The sequence below is a fragment of the Myotis brandtii genome, unplaced genomic scaffold (genome assembly GCF_000412655.1).
Source record: "Myotis brandtii unplaced genomic scaffold, ASM41265v1 scaffold106, whole genome shotgun sequence".
NCBI classification, from domain to species: Eukaryota; Metazoa; Chordata; class Mammalia; order Chiroptera; family Vespertilionidae; genus Myotis; species Myotis brandtii.
The window spans coordinates 858862-879586 of NW_005353584.1; the positions used below are offsets into that span (position 1 = coordinate 858862).

The 20725-nt window shown below is 36.5% G+C and overlaps 1 protein-coding gene across 9 annotated transcripts in view; it reads left to right on the top strand.

The window, feature by feature from the left end:
• The window catches only part of DZIP3 (DAZ interacting zinc finger protein 3), a 131056-nt gene that overhangs the window by 80808 nt on the left and 29523 nt on the right, over window positions 1-20725 (top strand). For 7 of the 9 annotated variants that reach the window (XM_014540846.1, XM_014540850.1, XM_014540841.1 and 4 more), the window contains 9 exons: window positions 999-1094; window positions 1247-1374; window positions 7522-7590; window positions 8303-8398; window positions 10550-10646; window positions 12186-12289; window positions 14437-14524; window positions 16501-16602; window positions 19916-20041. In XM_014540846.1, the coding sequence (XP_014396332.1) occupies window positions 999-1094; window positions 1247-1374; window positions 7522-7590; window positions 8303-8398; window positions 10550-10646; window positions 12186-12289; window positions 14437-14524; window positions 16501-16602; window positions 19916-20041 (906 nt within the window). The remainder of the gene's footprint in view (window positions 1-998; window positions 1095-1246; window positions 1375-7521; window positions 7591-8302; window positions 8399-10549; window positions 10647-12185; window positions 12290-14436; window positions 14525-16500; window positions 16603-19915; window positions 20042-20725) is intronic. The other 2 variants (XM_005856986.2, XM_014540863.1) reach the window with 1 other exon arrangement.

Below are 20725 nucleotides of genomic sequence, written 5' to 3' on the forward strand. Positions count from 1 at the left end.
GGCTGGCTGAAGCCCGGCTGACTGAAAGCCGGTTTCTGGGGTTTTGTTTAGCTTCTATATTTGCAACATAGTTGCTTAGAGTTGCAGCTGAGAGGCCAGCAGCGGCAGGCAGGGAACACAGAGTTCGCTGTCACTGGAGCAAGCAAGCCTCCCTGTTCGCTTCAGTGCATGGCTGCTGGCCGCCATCTTGGCTGACAGTTAATTTGCATAAGGATATGCTGATTAGCCAATGGGAAGGGTAGCGGTCGTACGCTAATTACCATGTTTCTCTTTTATTAGTGTAGATATGATGTGTATATTTTCAGTGAAATGAAATATTCTAAGCTTTGTATGTGACACTATAATTTAAATGTGGGGCCTTTGGTTTTCATTTAATAGCCATGCAAACTATGAGAACTTGCAAATAGAATAAAATGTCATACACCTTTTGGAAATAAATTCATGCTTTTACTCAAAAATCATTTAGCATCTGCTTTGTCTCAAGAGTTATACTATGACATGGGCCTATGATTAGAGTGTTTGTAATATAGTGGAGAATTTGAACATTAAACTAAGGTATGTCATGTAATAATATTAAGTGCTTGGGTAATTAAGGTGCCTCCACTGCCTGTCTGTGTGACCTTGGGCAAGTTACTCTATTTTATCATCTACAAAATGGAAGTATCCATTGCCTACCTCATAAAGTGTTTTTGTTTTTTGGACAGTAAAAGCATTAACTGCCCTCCCCCCCCCAAAAAAAAGCCTAAAGAGTGGTAAGCATGCCAGGAAATTTTATCAAATTGTAGCATCAGTAGACAAGTAACTTGTATTATTTAGTGAATGCTGTAATGAGGGAGAGATTGTGTTTATCTAAACTGATCAGAAGGGATGTTTGCATTGATACCTATACAGCATGAATAGGTGATAGATGAAAACTTTAAATCCCCTTTAAATAACTAAAATATTAATGCTTTTTTAAAAGAGGAAAATAAAGCATGCCTATTCCATTTGCTCAATAGGGCTCAACCAGTAAGCTATCTGCAGAATATGGAGAAATTGTGAAGGAAAAGCTTGCTCGACAACAGCAGCTTTGTAAATTGCGCGCTCAATGTGAAGTAAGTACTTTTGCCATTAGATCTGAGGCAAGTCAGAGGTAATTCAAATGTTCAACTAAATGATATCTTCTTTTCTAAAGAACCCAGTTTTTTTCTTTCAATGTCTGGTGACTTGAGCAGAATTAACTGAAATTGTATTTTTCTTTGAGCAGGGTTTTGAGAAGCAGTTGAAAAAAGTGATATTTCGGTTGCAAGAAAACCATGTACATATTAAAAAGAGAGATAAAATCATCGCATCTCTTAATCAACAAGTGGCTTTTGGAATCAATAAGGTTTCCAAGTAAGTACAAATCCTTTTAAAACAAAATTTTGGGTTTGCTCCATAGTGAACAGTCTTTAAAAGATAATCATAGGTGCCCACTAGGTGGCATTGTGACTGCATATCAGGAACTGCCAACCACAGACTGCACTTGATTAAAAACCATTTCTATTTTTGCCTTGCCAGCTAAATGGAGAAATAAGCAACTGCTCACTCTATATATCAAGCTTTTCATGTATTAGATGAACAAGTGTGAAGATAATAGAATTTCATGAGGAAGATAATTAACTTTTAGATCATGATTTTAGTTTATAAAAATGTGATCAGTGTTTGGCCTTTTCTTTATAGCATATGATAAATATATTCCTCAAAGACATCATGGAATCAGTTGTATATTTTTTTATGTTGGTCCCTCAGAGTGTTTGTGTTCCAAGACCAAGAGAGTTAAAATAGATTAAATTCCTGGAGACTCTTCACAACTGCACCAATTTCATTTCTCTTATAACTTTAAGGATTAAATGCCTAAGACTAAAAATTTTGACTTAATAGGAAAAAACAAGTGTCTTTATTTTATTCTAATAATCACTGCCTCCGATGAGTATTAGTTTAAAGAATAATATAATTTAATTGTTTTAATGAGCAATAGTACCACAAGATACCAGTCATCTAGGAAGTCTAATTTATTTTTAAATACATTCTTATTGATTTCAGAGGGGAAGGGAGAGGGAGAGAGAGAGAAACACCATTGATGAGAGAGAATCATGGAGTGGCTGCTTTCTGTATGCCCCACACCAGGATCAAGCCCGCAACCTGGGCATGTGCCCTGACCGGGAATCGAACTGTGACCTCCTGGTTCATAGATCACTGCTCAACCACTGAGTCATGCTGGCCAGTCTAGGAAATCTAATTTGAAATCTTTCGCAGTTCCTAGATTGCTAATAAGGAGAATAGGTAATTTCTAGGAAATAATCTTAAAGTGAGGAGTCCAAAATACTAATTGTAAAATTAGAGAAATACTTGGCAGAAATTTAGGTCTTAAGTTTTTCCCTATATATCATCTCATCCATCCTGAAGATGTTTTTAAGAACTGATTGCCATAGCTCTGGCAACTTAATATCAGTTGAAAATACTTTCAGGCCTGTCCCTGCTGGACTTAGAGAGATCCTTCAAGTTCACAAGTAGGTGAGTAAACTAAGATAGCATGGGCTAACTAAGCACTGCAGTCACTTAAGAAGGATTCAAAACTTTGTCTTTTAGCCTGGAAGATAATGACCAGTCCAGAAATGTGTTACATAATACCAGAGATCAGTAATGTAATGTCATGCATGCAGATGAATTTCCTCTCTCCTTCATAATTTGAGGATATCCCTTCTCAACTCTGATAGCTGACCTAGGCACCCTTATATGCTCGAGACTACAGATAGATCACTTTAGGGGATATATATATATGTTCACTCAATAAGCATTCAGTGTTAAACATTTATCAAACATTTAAGTACTAACTGTGAGAAGTATTATGTAAGACATAGGTAGAGGATACCAAGACGTGTTAGACATTAACTGTTAGCTAGTAGAGAGTATAGGTTACATAGGGGATTAAAATTATGTATAACAGAGGGACTTTCAGTTTCACCAAGATGTAGTTGCTCCATTACTTATAAGTCTTCCATCTTATAGTTAAAATACCCTGGACCTAAAAGAACAAATAAACAGGAAGACTCTGAGAGGTGGAAGAAGAAAGCAGACAGTCTGGAGACCTTGGACTTGAGGAATGATACAGCAGTGATTTTCCTTATTGCCTCACATATATCCTAGACAAGGTGCTGCAGAGACTGCCAACTGCCAATAGGCATAGGGTGAAAACTCCAAGGAAAACCTGTTCCCTCTAGCCAAAGGAACAGGAAAAGGAAAATATAACAACTAAAAACCTTCTTGGCACTACCCACCTACTCCAGCCAAAGACCAGCAGCCCCATACCACTCCTTGGAAGAAGATAGTATGCTTTGACAAAAGCAGATGGCAGGAATCAGATTCCTCTGCTGGGGTAGCAGTACTGAGCAGGCGGTTGATCTTGCATTCTCCACCAGGAGGGAGCAGATAGTGCTCATTTCCTCTCGCAGGATAGCATCAATGTGGTCCATCTATAAGCTAAGCCTCTACCTCTACCCAGCATCTGTGGACTTAACAAACTGATTTGAGGTGGGACTAGTCAATGGTATGTTTTATCCCTACTTTCCCTATGGGAAGCTGAGTCTCCACCACTGGTGTTAGTCTCCACCACTCCTTTACCCTCGTCTTCCCAGTTGGTGCCAGAGCTCTTACCTCTCTCTATCAAAGCAGTGTGAGTCAGCCCTTCTACACTTTGCTAGAAATAGGAAAAGATCAATAACAGTAGGTCATGTGTGCATATTATAATACCTAGTGCAATAACTAAGAAAGCTACACAGAGATGGAATCCTAAAAATTGTTCACATAACCCAAAAGAAGGTAAGAAAAGAGAAACAGAGGAAACAAACAGAAAACCAATAACAAAATGGCAGACCTAATCACTAACATATCAATAATTACCTTAAATGTACTAGTAAATGGTCTAAATACACCAATTTAAAGATAGATACTGGCAGAGAGGATTTCAAAGATGTAACAAAAAATGTGATAAAATAATCACTATTTACAAGAAACTTCAATTTCAACATAGGTAGGTTGAAAGTATAAAGATGGTAAAAGATACATTATGTAAACAGAAAACCAGAAGTGTCTGTATTAAGATATATTAATATGATAAAATGAGCATCAGAGCAAAGTAAACTACTGGAGACAAAGAGGGACATTACTGATGATAAAAGGATCAATCCACCAGGAAGGCACCAAAACGAAGTTGTATGTACCAAAAACAGCACCTTAAATATATGGAGCGAAGCCGGATAGAACTGAAAGAAATAGAAAAATGTACAATTTTAGTTGGTGACTTCAACACCCTACTCAGCAACTTATAGAACTATTAGACAGAATCAACAAGGATATAGACCACCTCTGCAATACCATCAACCAACAGGATCTGATCGATATTTATAGAACAATTCACCAGATAACAGCAGAATCCTTATGCTTTCCAGTATCCACAAGAAATACACCAAAATAGATGATAACCTGTACCATAAAACAAACCCCAGTAAATTTAAAATAATTGAAATTATGCAAAGCATACACTCAGATCACATCGACTCAAACTAGAAAACAATAATGCTAAGATAACAGGAAAATTTCCAAACACTTGGAAACTACATAATTATTTATACTTTATATTAAACATACCTAATTATTCCAAGGGAAATAAAATACATTGAACTGATCTAACATGAAAATACAATATGTCAAAATCTGTGGGACACAGCTAAAGCAGTTCTGAGAAGTCGTCTCAAATGAATAATACAAGCTCCGACCTCAAGAACACAAAAAAAGAAAAGTAACCAAAATAAGCAGTGGGAAATAATACAGATTAGAAACAAACAAAAAACTAGAGAAAAATCTATGAAACAAAGCTGTGTTTTTATTTTATTGAAACAATTTTTTTTATTGAAAAAATCAATAAAATTGGCAAATCTCTAACAAACTGACCAAAAGGGAAGACACAAACACCACCATCAGGAACGAAGTAGTGATATCTCTACATATACTATAGACATCAGAGAACTCTGCTGAGTGAAAAATCCCAAACCCCAAAGCTTATATACTATATGATTCCATTTCTATTACATTTTTTAAATGACAAAATTTCAAAAATGATAAAAATGGAAAACAGATAAGTGGTTTAAAGATTATAAGGAGGAGATGAGAGTGGAACGGAAGTGGATATGGCTATAAAGGCAAAACGAGGAATCCTTGTGGTAATAAAACTCAGTATCTTGAACTGGATCACTGTCAGCATCCTGGTTATTGTACTGTCATTTTGCAGGATATCATTGCAGGGAAGATGGGTAAAGAGTACCTGGGTTCTGACTGTATCATTTTTTACAACTTAAAGTGGATCTACGATTATCTCGAAGAGTTTAAACTTTTAAAAAGCACATAACTGTCAAATGGAGCTATATTTTATAGGGATTTTGTTGCGATAAGAACTTCATTAAAGACATAATATTGAACCTAGGCTAGGTAAGATGAGATGGGAGAAAAGACAGAGGGCATCTAGGCAAAAAAAAAAAAAAAAAAGGTATGAGCACTGTGTGTTCTCATATAAGCTTTTGAGCCTATTTTTGTTTAACTTTGATCATATCCCAAGAGTATGTGATAAAAATATAAATAATCTTTAATCTTTAATTGTAGAATGTTGATTTCTTTCATCTTAGGATGTGGTGTTTAGTAGGAAGCAAAAAATAAACTTTTTTTCTTTGTCCTAAATCAATGCCAATCCTACAGTAAATGTTTGATAAATATTGATGATGATTGCAATTTTAACAGAGTTTTACAGAAAAGTGACATTTTGGACAAGTGACAATAAGCACTTAATAAATGTTAAGAAACTGCTGTCAATAAAGTCCATATAATAAACTTAATAGCCAGCCAGAATAAGCTTGAGAACTTTAGATCTTTTAGAAAAGAAAATCTAATTCTACCCTATCATGTAATTCATGAGAAAAATAGGACTGAAGTTATGACTACCTGAACATATATAGCTGGTTCATATCCAAGCTTGATGATAAGAACTATGCATACCTTACCCTCTATTACTTACAAATCCAGGTCTTCTGTATTTCCTAGCAGCTCTGTCAACTCTTATCACCCACTGTAAACTGGAACTGGGTAAAATATGGATGTATCAAAGGAAAGGAAGATGCCAGTTTTAGAAATCTTACTACTTTCCAACTCTCTCTCTATTCTCCTGTATATTACAATAACAAAGCTTGTATTTCTTATTATTTACTTCAGAACATGACCTCTTATATAAAAAGAGATCTGGTTTCTTTCATTACATTTTTAGTCCAATAGAACATTGATTGTAAGTCTCTATACAGCTTCTAAGAAGCTTCGAGTAAAGTTGAGTGGATAGTCTCGGAAATCAAGTAGTGAGCATTCTAGCCAACATTTAAAGTCATTGTTTTAAGGCTTTACTATTCCAATAATTTATATTAACCAATACTCCTATGTATCTCAAATGTCTCGCATATTAGAAACTTAAAAAGAAATATGTTTTTGCTATAAATCTCTTCATACTGAAGCAGATTAACAGGGCAATATAAAAGCTTGGTTGTGAAGAGAAATACAGCAGCAGCACAAGGGAGGAACATAAAAAATAGGATGTGAATATATGTTAACCAAAAAGTATTACTTTGCATTTTTCTTAATAGCTTCTTGCATATGAATTTTAAGCTATCACAGATTATGTTTTCTGATTTATACAAAATTTTTATCCAGATTTCCCATGATTAGGTTATATGAGTGATTCCTAGTTTTAATTCATAGTCCTTATTAAAATTCTTACTTGAACTTAGCTTTATTACTTCTATATTTTAGGTCTGGTTTCTTTCAGACTATAAGTCTTTAATAGTTTGCATGACTTGATATAATATCTCTTTAAGGAACTTTAAGTTCTCAATCCCACAACTGGCCTAGGCCAGTGGTCGGCAAACTGTGACTCGCAAACCACATGCGGCTCTTTGGCCCCTTGAGTGTGGCTCTTCCACAAAATACCACATGTGGGTGCACATGTACAGTGCGATTGAAACTTCGTGGCCCATGCGCAGAAGTCGGTATTTTGTGGAAGAGTCACACTCAAGGGGACAGAGTCGCGTGTGGCTCGCGAGCCGCAGTTTGCTAACCACTGTCCTAGGACATCAGAAGTTACCATCTCTGTTTTCTAGTGGGTAAACTGAAGTACAAAGAACTAAAGATATTTTTCCGAATCACTGAGCTGGGAATACAATATAAAATAACTCTTGTCGCTGGCTTTCTAATTTATAGCTTAGTTAAAACTAAAGAGTTAAACTTAGTTCTTTCTTTGTGAAGTCAGTAAATCAGACATCAGAAATAAGATATATTTCAGAAGGACTTGGTATCAGAGTTTAGTTATTTTCAGACTCAACAATTTGGCCCCAAATGGACATACTTAATCCTTCCTCATCTATAATGACAAATAATTTCTAACATTTTATGACTTTTTTCTTTGCTTAGATTGCAGCGTCAAAACCATGCTAAAGATAATGAGATCAAGAACCTTAAAGAGCAACTTTCCATGAAAAGGTACAAACAGCCATTGCTTTGGTTGAGTGCACCCTCTCTGAAACTTTGTATTTCACTCAGCATGTTCTGGCTAGGACAGCCATATAATTTATCATCCAACCTGGGGCACTATGAGCCTGAAATTGAGCAGTATTCATAATAACTGAGGCAACAGGTATAAACTAGAAGTGTCCTAGACAAATTCGGAGGTTATGTTCACTTTAGCTCTGGCCCTAGAAAACTGGTGAGAGAATAAATCAGCTAAATTATTGTCTCACATCACACTATTGTCAGGGACTAGAGCTTATTGAGTTCTTATCTCTTTACCCTAATCAATACAACTGGGTGTGACTGCTTTATGAAACTGACTTAACTTTTGTTCTCATTCATAGATTTGCCTGCAGGTAATTTTTTTATAACAGCTTTTTTGAGATCTAATTCATACTGCATAAAATTTACACTGTTAAAATATATAATTCATTGGTTTTTAATATATTCACAGAAATGTACAACCATCACCACTATCTAATTCCAGAACATTTTTATCACCCTGAAAAGAAACCCTGGATTCATTAGAAGTCACTCCTCATTCTCTCTTCCCCAAGCTTCTGGCAACCAGTAGTCTATTTTTTGCCCCTGGATTTGCCTATTCTGGACATTTTATATAAATGGAACCATTTAATGTGTGGTCTCTTGTGATTAACTTCTTTCACTTAACATAATTTTTTTCAAGGTTCATTCGTGTTATAGCATGTATCTGTACTCATTCTTTTTGTGGAAAAATAATATTCCATTGTATGGATATATCAAATTTTTTTCTTTTCATCAGGTAATGGCAATTTCATTTATTTTCATTTTGGGCTATAATAAATAATTCTGTTAGAACATTTGTGTACAAGTTTTTATGTGGGCATGTTTAAATTCTCTTTTGGTGATGTACTAGTACATATATGTAAGAATGCAATTGCTAAGACATGTGGTTAACTCTGTTTAACTTTTTGAGGAACTGCCAAACTAATTTCTAGATCAGTTCACCATTTTACAATCTCACCAACAATGGATGATAGTTCTGATTTCTCTATATCCTCACCAATACTTATTGGGTTATCGGTCTTTATTTTACCAATTGCAATGGATGTGAAGTGGTATACCATTGTTCCTTTCATTTGCATTTTCCTAATGGTTAATTTTGTAGAGCATCTTTTTATGTGCTTATTGGCCATTTGTTTGTCTAATTAGAGAAATGTCTATTTATATCCTTTGACCATTTTTAAAATTCAATTGTGTTTTTACTGTAGAGTTTTAATTTTCTTTGTATGTTCTCCATACAAAACCCTCATCAAATCTTTGCAAATATTTTCCTCCATTCTGTTGGTTGTCTTTTCACTTTTTTTGTTGTTTTGTTTTTTGTTAATCCTCACCCAAGAATATTTTTCCACTGACTTTTAGAGAGTGGAAAGGAGGGAGAGAGACAGAGAGAGAGAAACCTCATGTGAGAGAAGCACATTGATTGTTGCCTCTCGCATGCACCCTGACTGGGCCTGGGGATCGAACCTGCAACCAAGGTACATACCCTTGATTAGAATTGAACCCGAGACCCTTCAGTCTGCAGGCCAGTGCTCTATCCACTGAGCCAAATTGGCTAGGGCTCTTTTCACTTTCTTGGTGATGGCCTTTGAAGTACAAAAGTTTTTAATTTGATGAAGTCCAATTTATCTATTTTTTGTCTTATTGTAGGCAAATTTTCTATAATATTCAATGGTATAATAATTCTCTTGGACATTTTATCACCCCCCGCCACCCCCCGCAAAACACTCTCACCTTAATGGTATTAATAATATATTGATTTATCAAGCTTCTCTTCAGTGTTTGTCAAATACTCAAGTATCCAGATGTTTATAATAATAAAACATTGAGGATAGCTTTGGTGAAAGTTCCCTATTACCATGTTATATTTCCAATTAATTGTTTCCATTTAAGACAGTGGTTTGTATTGCTCTGGAGTTCTGTAGCTCAGGGTGAAATGAGATAAGAAAAAGAGAAACCTTACAGTTAGCCATTTTCCATAATGTCCTTGATAAATAATGTCCTATCATCATCTCCCTTCCTCTTAAGCTGTAGGATTTGTTTTCATTCTGAGGCATTGAGTGTAATAACATTAAAATACTTTAATGCAGTGCCCTAGCTGGTTTGGCTCAGTGGATAGAGCGTCAGCCTGCGAACTCAAGGGTCCCAGGTTCAATTCCAGTCAAGGGCATGTACCTTGGTTGCGGGCACATCCCCAGTAGGGAGTGTGCAGGAGGCAGCTGATCGATGTTTCTCTCTCATCGATGTATCTAACTCTCTATCCCTCTCCCTTCCTCGCTGTAAAAAATCAATAAAATATATTTTTTAAGAAAAATAAAATACTTTCATTGCAGTGACCTAGCTTTAATGACACGGATAATAAAAACATTTGCAGTTACTATTACTTGGATAAAAAGGCTTGTATAAAGAAACTTTAGGTAAAATTTATTAATTATGATAATACCTGACATTTATTCATTATTTACTGTGTGCCAAACACAAAGTGCTTTATGTATATTATCTGAATTAACTTTCACTATAGTTCTTTGAGGTAAGTAATACAATTTCCTTCACTTTTACATGTGAGAAAACTGAGGTACAAGGAAGGTCAGTAACTTGCCCAGGGTTTCACATTTAATAAACTGTGGAACTGAGATTCATCCTCAGACAACTTAACTTGAGAGCCAAGTTTTAAATCATTACCTCTATATTGACAACTTTAAAACTTCTATGCTCTCGATAGTAAAGGATAACAATAAAGCTTAAGTATTGTCTTCTCCTGCTTTTATATGCTGTATACTTTTCAGAAATCATTATCTATTCATTGAGTAGCTTGTTACCTTTCTTCCTCTTGAATAAGAAAAGTCTGTTCTTGCTGCAATGTTACTGACTCTTTAATGATCACGTATTTCAGATCTCAGTGGGAAATGGAGAAGCTTAATATGGAAACCACAATTAAAACATATTTAAGCAAACTGAATGCAGAAACTAGTAGAGCTTTAACAGCTGAGGTGAGAGAGAGAGGGAGGGAGGGTCAGGGAAGCAAGTTTACTTGTGTACTAATGTACTAAAGAATGTGGTGGGTTTTTTTAAAACTGTTTTGTAAATAAAGAGAAATAAGGCATTTTAGGATCAGCTTGAAAAAAATCAGCTCCAACCTTGCGGGTTTTTTTGACTCATTGGCATTTTGTATGTGATTACTACAGTGTTATGATCTTATGTTGTTTTTCTCAAATGACTCCAAGAAATGTGTTTGCTTCAATATATATAGCAAATGCAGACATCATGGGAACATTTTCATGAAGCCTGGTCACCAAGCTAAATTTTTAAGAATAATATTTCACTGCTGCCATAATCTCCCTTCTTTGCTTCTTACATAAATTTGCCAAAAGCACATATACATCATACACTCCAATGTAAAAAACCAGTTTACATTCTGGACCCAGAAAGTTACCCAGTTTCTTCTAGGTTAGCTTAGAACAGTGGTTGTCAACCTTGGCTGCACATTAGAATCACCTGGGAATCTTTTTAAAATCCTGATTTCTGGGCCTCATCCTCCGGAAATTCTGTTTCTTTGTTATTAATGTTGTGGCCCCACCCCATAACAAAGAAACAGAATTTCCGGAGGATGAGGCCTAGAAATCAGGATTTTAAAAAGATTCCCAGGTGATTCTAATGTGCAGCCAAGGTTGAGAACGACTGGCTTAGAACCTCACAGCTAGGTTCTCTCAAGAAAAAAAAAAGATTGTATGTGTATAGTTTTTGTTAATAGATAACCAAACTTGATATACAATAAGATTCAAGTTTTGGAAAGCTCACTGACATTAAAATCATTATAGATCTCCCAAGCTCTATTCTTTAGCAGAGTTCTTAGAAATCCATAGGTCAACAATTGAGTGATATCTGAAGAATTAAAGTGTTGGAGTACTAGCTTTAATGAAAAACAAAAAACTCAGAATACCTTAAGTGCTCAAGTTTGCATTTGTTTTTCACTGTTTTAAGTGAGAAAGTTTCTAATTCCATTAATGCTGTCCAAGAGAATAATAAGCTATTTTCAATAATAGTACAGAAGGGATTCTTGCTGTGGGTTTGGACTAGATTACCTCCAAGGCCCATTGCACTGCATGGTCCTATAGAGTCTGTTTATTTTCTTACCCCTTCATCTGTTAGAAAACAAACAGCAAGGATTATTTTGAGTTTTTTTAACTCAATACCCAGGCTACATCTAGTATAAATTAAATTAGAATCTCTGGGACTGCCATCATTTTTTAAAGTTGGTTTAAAAACTTTTGAGATGGTTCCAGTGTATGTGCAGGTTTGAAAACTAATCTTCTAGAATGTTTACAAACCCAGTAACCATTGAATAAAAAATTAGAATTGCAGAATTGATCAAAAAGCTTTTATAATGTAGCATCAATGGTCAAGAAATTCGGGTGCTATTGGAAGAGATTGAAAAATAGCTTAAAATTTATATGAAATGATTGAGAAAAGAATGTATTCATTTACAAGGACACCTTCAACTTCTTTTTCTTTCTCTCAAAAATCTGCAGGTGTATTTCTTACAGTGTCGTAGAGATTTTGGTTTGCTTCATCTAGAGCAGACTGAAAAGGAATGCCTCAGTCATCTTGCCAGGGTGACTCAGATGGCAGCAAGGTAACTTTTCCCTCTTCCTTAATTCATCTTGATCTCAGAGATACTTGCAAGTGGCTCCAAGGTTGAACATAATTTGTGATGTATATAATAAAAGCCTAATATGCTAAGGGTTCGGTCATCCATTCAACCAATCAAAGCGTAATATGCTAGTGATATGCTAAGGCCGCTCAACTGCTCACTATGATGTGCACTGACCACCAGGGGGCAGACAGTTGACCGGTCGACCAGTGGCTATGACATGCACTGACCACCAGGGGGAAGACGCTCCAACTGGTAGGTTAGCTTGCTGCTGGCGTCCAGCCAATCAGGACTGAGCGAGACTGGCTGGACATGTCCTGGAGCCCTTCCGCGGTCCCTCCCCAGCTGGCCAACCTCCCTCGTCCCTCCCTGGCCCCGATCATGCACCTGTGGGGTCCCTCGGCCTGGCCTGTGCCCTCTTGGGGGATGTCAGAGAGTCGGTTTCAGCCCAATCCTGCATGCCAGGCCGAGGGACACCACTGGTGCACGAATTAGAGCACCGGGCCTCTCGTTTTAAATAAATGACATTAGAGTCTTTGGAATGAAGAAGCTCTTGGGTTTTTAAACCTCAAAGGTCACCTAGTCACTTGGATGTTCTTTGTTGCTTCTGCTGCAGTACTGAGAAGTCTACTGAATGCAATAATAGCTTCTGACAGATTTTTTTCCCTTCCTCTGCAGTCAAATAGATCAAAAATCTCAGTCAGACAACAATGAAGATCAGATATTTACAAACCAAGGTGGATTCTAAGTGGAAAATTTTTCTAATTGTTTTCTTTTCAATACCAATTTGATTTTTAAATACCTTCAGAGTACTTTGGGGGAGGGGGAATCAGTATTAACATATCTAAAATCACACATTAAAGGCAATTTCCTGCTGTGCTTTATATGAGTGATTTTCAAATATTGGGCAGATTGTATGAAATTCTCCTTAAATTTATAATTTTATGAGGTATAAATTCAAACTTAAGAGAATTAGAATCTCTGGAACCAAGGCATCATTATTATTATTTTTAATCCTCACCCAAGGAAATGTTTATTGATTTTAGAGAGGAAACATAAGTCTATCAATCGAAACATCGATTGATAGCCTTATGTGCTCTGACCAGGGATCAATCCCACAACATTTTTGGTGCATGGGATGACGCTCCAAGCAATTGAACCATCCAGCTGGGGCACATCGTCATTTTTCTAAAGAATTATTTTAATGGTCATCACTCTTTATTTCCAAGAATCAGAATCTCTGAGACTTAACAAGATTTCCAGGATATATTGATGTGCAGTCACATCAGGAAAGCACTGCTTTAAGTAATCAGTCTCTGCTTGGTAGAGGGAGAAAAATGCTCTGTAAATGATAATATTATCAAGCCTCTGTGTGTGAGATGATCCCAATAGCAGCTTGTTCTGTTCTTTTAAAATTGTTGTACTGGATGATACTAGGCTGGGGTGTTTTAACAGTCTCTTGAAATCTCTCTTCTGTAGATGGCAGACCCAAAACACCACAATGCTATTCCTACTTAAGTCATTTGGTGGGTATTTTTGGTAGAGTTGCTGTGTTTGGGCAATTATGCACTGCATAGAAGCAACAATGTAATTTATCCTTGCATAAGAGATACTTCTTTCTCATTTACCCTCCCATATGGAGTATTTTTTTCTAATTTGCAAAAGAGCCTGGTAAGCCTACTATGGCCTTGTGATGTTAGGGTTCACGTGGAGACAGTCCAAAACCTGCTTTCAAGATGAGAGAATTCTCAACATCAGATGGTTAGGGCAATTTCCTTCTTTGGCTTTTACTGCCTTCCCTCTTTGCAGAGGAATTCCTGTGCAAAGGTTTTATAATATGTCCTAAAAAATATTGCCACTCTAGAAAACAAACAAACAAACAAAAAAACACCTGGCTGTGCGGAAGAAGTTATATTTTCTCTTGGGGAAAAAAAAATACCTATGTTTCTAGTCCTTGTTTTTATTTTTAATACAACTTTGTGCCCATTTGAGGTAAGTGTTGGTGATAGAGATAACTTTGTTGTTTTACATTATTTACATATATGCTAGAGAACATAAAGGAAATTTTTGGAAACCTAATTCTTATATAAAAAGAAAGAACTTCCTCTTGTGTCTCCTTTCTACACCAGCAACCTAGAATCACTTCAGTTAAAGGCTGCAGTAGACAGTTGGAATGCCATTGTGACAGATGTCAGAAACAAGATTGCATTCCTTAGGGTAAGTTGTAAAGTATATTTAGAGTAAATTGACTGAATGTTGTAGATGGTATATACTTAAAGAAAACATTTAACATTAAAAACAATTACTAGAGAAATTTAAGGAAGAACATAGATTTCATTTCAGTTACTAAAGTTTATGCCTTTTTGATGTTTGAGATCTATTAGTTCCACATAGTTGGTTGTAGCTAGCAACCAACTTAGTATAGTAAATGATAAACTCAGTCTGCCTCACACCTAACTTTTCTCGAATTTCAAAGCTAACTCTGCTCCAATAATAAATAAATGCCTAACTTGGTTTTAGTAATTGTGTGTTTACAGAATTAAAAGGAAGATTAATGCGCTGGCTGGTTTGGCTCAGTGGATAGAGTGTTGGCCTGCGAACTGAAGGGTCCCGGGTTTGATTTCGGTTGGGGGCACATGCCCAGGTTTCAGGCTCAATCCACAATGGGGGGTGTGCAGGAGGCAGCCGACCAATGATTCTTATTGTTGATGTTTCTATCTCTCTCCCCCTCCCCCTCCCTTCCTCTAATAAAAACCAATAAAAAAATATTTTCTTTTTAAAAAAAAGGGAGATAAGCAGACCCCTATTATTTTTCAATGTTAACTTTTTATGTAATTACTAGAGGCCCAGAGCACGAAATTCATGCACTGGGGGTGGGGGCCCTCAGCCCAGCCTGCGCCCTCTTGCAGTTTAGGAGCCCTTGGAGATGTCAGTCAGTCGGACATCCTTAGAGTTGCTGTGGAGGCGGGAGAGGCTCCCACTACTGGCGCTGCACTCACCCCCAATGAGGCCGGTTTCTGGCTTAGTGGAGCTCTCCTGTGTAGGAGCGCACTGACCACCAGGAGGCAGGTCCTGCGTTGAATGTCTGCCCCGTGGTGGTCAGTGCGTGTCATAGTGACCGGTCATTCTGCCCTTCGGTCAATTTGCATATTAGCCTTTTATTATATAGGATTCCAAATGCAAAATAATGAATTCTTAATTATTGGTTTAATACTATTAGGACTATGATAAAGGTAATGTAAAGAAATAACAGAATATTAATTTGGTTTTGGATATTTTTGTATTTCTATCTTAAAGTTTATATATAATGTTGACTGTTTTGTGACTTCACAACACAAACAATGACATTCAATTATGAAAAGCTGCCTCAAACCATTACTTACTTACTAGTTTTTTTGTTGGTGGTCTTGACTGTTTTTTTCCTGGACTCTTTAGTACTCAGTCTTTACTATGCTCAATATCTCTGTTGGGTTTATTCAGAGTTCTAGTCTCAAAAGAGGTGCTCCTTGTTCTGTATCCTTGTTTTCTTTCAAGCACATACCAGTATTCTCTGTGTGGAGATTTCTAAAAGACTTTCTTTTCCAGCTCTTGGGTTGTTTACAAAATAAAATGTAAAGCAAAACAGGGACAATGCCAACAAAATGTTAAAGGCATGTTAAGCTTCAGGGATTAGTCTTTTGGCAAATCCAGGAGAATAAAACAAGGGTGCTGTGGAACTGGAGAAAGCTAGAAGTATAACTTGAGATAAACAAATATGAATATTTGATATTCTCTCAAATTTTTCCTCTAGGTTTTAAAATGAATATTTGTAAGTAATCCAAGTCTTTGTTGCAGATACTTTCCCCCCATATTTATCAGCCAGTGTATTATTCATAAGTTCTCCAATCTTTAGACTCTATTTATATAAGTGATTCCAAGTTTGGGGCTCAAAATTATGGAAACATGGAAGAATTACTATGAATTATGTGTCTTTGTATCTTGTTAATCAACAACTTCTAAAAACAACTATTTATATTCAGGGATGATGTTCTATAGAACTGTTTTTATGTCAGAAATTGTTTTTATATATTTTTTGACAATAGATTGAGAATCACTCTTTTTTGCTGTATTATTCAAAACGCATTAAGTATTTTTATATGCTATTTTTTTTAAGTTGACTTTGCTTTAAAATAGTGTTTTTCTTTTTCTACTAGACACAATACAATGAACAAATTAACCAGGTGAAGCAAGGATTTGCCTTGAGTACCTTGCCTCCAATCCAGCTTCCTCCACCACCACCCAGTCCTGAGATACTGGTAAGAAATATTACGTTTTGAAAAATTCCCATCTTCATCGTGATAAAATGGTAAGGGCTATAAAACACTGACTATGCAGCTTGTTTATTGTGTATTCAAAATGGATAGGCACATAATGTGCATATCATTTGTAATTATGTCCATTTATCATCTTCAGATGATAAAACTAGTTGGCTGGCTCAACTGAGGTCACATACCTATATTGTATCACTCGATTTTGGTGGTGCATTTGATATCTAAAGAGGTAGTATATTTTCATTCATCTTGTCACTCCTCTACATCATGGGAGAAAACTGATGAATGCTCAGAATTTCCACTGCTTTCAAGTTACCCCTAGATGACTGAAACACTTCAGCCTAATACCCTAGCAGGCTGACTTCACCCCTCCACTTCTACTTTGGACTTTCTTTCCCTTAAATTTTATCTTCTATTCTACCTTTAATAGGAAGGACACCTTCCATTTATGCCCCTTCCCTGCTTGTTGTAGGATCAGTGAGTCTTAATCAGATATACTAATATCTATACTATACTATGTATGTTATCCTTTGGGGAAACATAGTGCCATAACCCAAGAAACACGTACAACTTTCCAAAATACTTTTTAGAACAGAATCATTAGGTGATAATTTTTATTATCATAACAGATCTGAGGATAGGAAAAGAAAAAAGGTATGAGATATTTAGGGGCAGATCACTTTTGATGTCAGCACTTCTGCTTGTAGGAAAGCTTTGAAATGTTATTTCAATAAATAGTTGAATAAATTAAAGAATTTAAAAATTACATAAATTATTTGGATTTTCACTGTGTTTCAAAAACAAATCCAAAGCTAAAAGTATTGTATGACACACACTCTGGATTTTTTTTATAATGATAGTATTGCCTTTTATATTTTGGTCAATCTGCTTTTTATAGGAGTACTATATTATAGACATTATTATCTTTGGCTTAGAGCACCATCATACCCAACTACCCTGATAAGGAATGTGTTACATAAATGAAAGAGAAACCCCAAAGATTCACTGTAATTCTACAGGAAGTAACACATATTGGGCACTGTTCCAATTTAGCCCATTATTTTTTATGTGTTTCATTATATTTTTATGTTTGTATCTCAGCTATCTAATCCTCAAAGTAGTGTTATGTAATAGTTGTCCTCAAAGAGAGCAGGACTGTTAACTTAGTACCCACCATTCGTTCATTATTTTAAAACTTTATATTATGAAAATATAAAATATGTATGAAAATAGAATAGTATAATGAGCCTCTGTGAACCCAAGAACCAACTTCAACATTATCAACATTTTGTTAGTCTTGTTTCATGCCATCTCTTTCTTCCTCCCCACTGGAATATTTTAAAGTAAACCTTTAAATATCATGTGACATCATCCGTATATAATTTAGTATGTATTCCTAAAAGATTGAGGACTCATATTATTGGGTATTATCATAACACCATTTTCTGTTTAAGAATTGTAAATTATTTTTAACTAGAGGCCCGATGCACAAAATTTGTGCAAGAGTAGGCCGTCCTTCCCCCAGCTGCAGGCACCGGCTTTCCTCTGGCACCCTGGACCCAGGCTTCCTTCTAGCCACCAGCACCCGGGATCTGGGCTTCCCTCCAGCCACCAGTAAGCACCCGGGAGCTGGGCTTGCCTCTGGCCGCCGGCAGGCACCCAGGACCCGGGCTTCCCTCACAGCCCTGGCTTCATCTGGAAGGTCGTCCGGATGGATGTCCAGTCTAATTAGCATATTATGCTTTTATTATTATAGATAATACCAGTTAAATTTTGTATTACCCCAGTTGTCTCAAAATTTATTTTTCTTACCTCGCTTGACAATATTTCCAGTTTAGTTATAATTACCCTTACTTTTACAACCCTTATTTTTAAAAAGCAATCCAATAAGTTCCTCATTAACCTTTTACCTATTGGTTTTAGGATAATTACTCAAGAGCTATACTGATACTCAATTTTTTAATTCAACAAATAGTTGAACTCCTACTTTATGCCGGTATTAGACTTGGAACATATAGATGCTCAGTAAATCTGTCCTTTTCTGTGGTCCAGCCAATAATTTATTCATCTTATTGGTAGATGCTAAGAAGAGCTTGCTTTCCACAACTCTGTGGGAAGTGCAGTAACACTCATAAGCATGTCTTCAAATCATTGCAGACACACATAAGCATGTCTTCAAGTCATTATCCTCCAGGCACACACCAGTTAAACTTGCTACTGTTCTTGGATAGAGCTAAACATAAAGTCAAAATTCCATCAGGTGTTACAAGGTCTCTCCAATACAGAATAGCAAAAGTAATATTATCTATAGACAACTTTGATTCTTTCGTGGAATTTGAGTGTCAGTATTGCTCATCAGCAATGACAGTACTCATGGAGGAGCTCCTTTGAATAGTTCTATAATGTTCCATTTGGGAGAGGACCTCAAAGATCACCTAATCCAACTCTCTTATTTTATAGACTAGAGGCCCGATGCACGAAATTCGTGCACGGTGGGAGGGTGTGTCCCTCAGCCCAGCCTGCACCCTCTCCAATCTGGGACCCCTCGAGGGATGTCCGACTGCCTGCTTAGGCCCGATCCTACTTCACCCCTCCACTTCTACTTTGGACTTTCTTTCCCTTAAATTTTATCTTCTATTCTACCTTTAATAGGAAGGACACCTTCCATTTATGCCCCTTCCCTGCTTGTTGTAGGATCAGTGAGTCTTAATCAGATATACTAATATCTATACTATACTATGTATGTTATCCTTTGGGGAAACATAGTGCCATAACCTAAGAAACACGTACAACTTTCCAAAATACTTTTTAGAACAGAATCATTAGGCCAACTGCCCTCCCCTGCTGGCCTTTTCACCCCCAACTACCCTCCCTTGCTGGCCTAGTCCCTCCCAACTGCCCTCCCCTGCTTGCCTGATTGCCTACAACTGCCCTCCCCTACCATCCATCTTTGACCACATGGGGGCGGCCATATTGTGTGTGTGTTGGAGTGATGGTCAATTTGCATATTACCTCTTTATTAGATAGGAATTAGTAACTTGGCATTTAAGATTATGCAGCTAGATGGAGAGAAGTGGGACTAGAACTCTGTTTTCTTCTCTCTCTCAGTGTTCTTTAGTATATTTCACTACCCTCTGCTATAGCCTATTCATATGTTTAAATAATTTTATGACACCATTATTTCTATTGTGCTTTGTAACTAGATTTTAAATCAGTCTTTTCCCCAAACATTGCTCTCTGACTGTAGATCATTGCTCATATGAATAGATGTTTTTATTTTTTACTGTTTCTATTTTAGATGCAGCAGTTCTTGGGAAGACCCCTTGTGAAAGAATCTTTCTTTAGACCCGTAGTCACTGTTCCTCAAATGCCTGCCATTTGTCATGGAGCCATCTCTGCACCTGGCCAACCTAGACCCCCCCTGGTACAAAGCTCTTCTTGGTGGAATAGATATTAACTAGTTCTTTATCATGACAGTGGACTTCCAGAATGAATGTCCATCTTCTCTTTTTTCATTTATGTGATAAATGATGATGATGCTGGTGGTGGTGGTGATAACTGAGTGATAATTGAATAAATATGATCACTGTCAAGGACATTGCATATTTATTTCATTAACTGATACTAGCCTGGTGGTGGTGGTGATAACTGAATGATAATTGAATAAATATGATCACTGTTAAGGACATTGCATATTTATTTCATTAACTGATACTAGCTTTGTTTTCAGATACAAAGATAAGTATATTTTCATAGTAGAGAATCTTTACAGTTACTCTTTCCTTCAATAGCAGGCACCAATGTCATGTAGATTGATATTTTAATAGATACTTTATATTTAGCATGATTAATGGGTAGGTTGAAAAGCAAAGAAGCCAAGTCACAACAAACTAAATTATGCTATAAAGCTAAAGAAAAAATTTAAACACACACATGTATATATTCAGTAGGACACTGTTTATCTCCAAACAGGCAATATACAGTGGGGCCTTGACTTACGAGTTTAATTCGTTTCGTGACTGAGCTCGTAACTCAAATTACTCGTATGTCAAATCAAAAAGTGAACGAGTGAGACACGTGATGCTGGGCTGATGTTGTGGCGTTCACT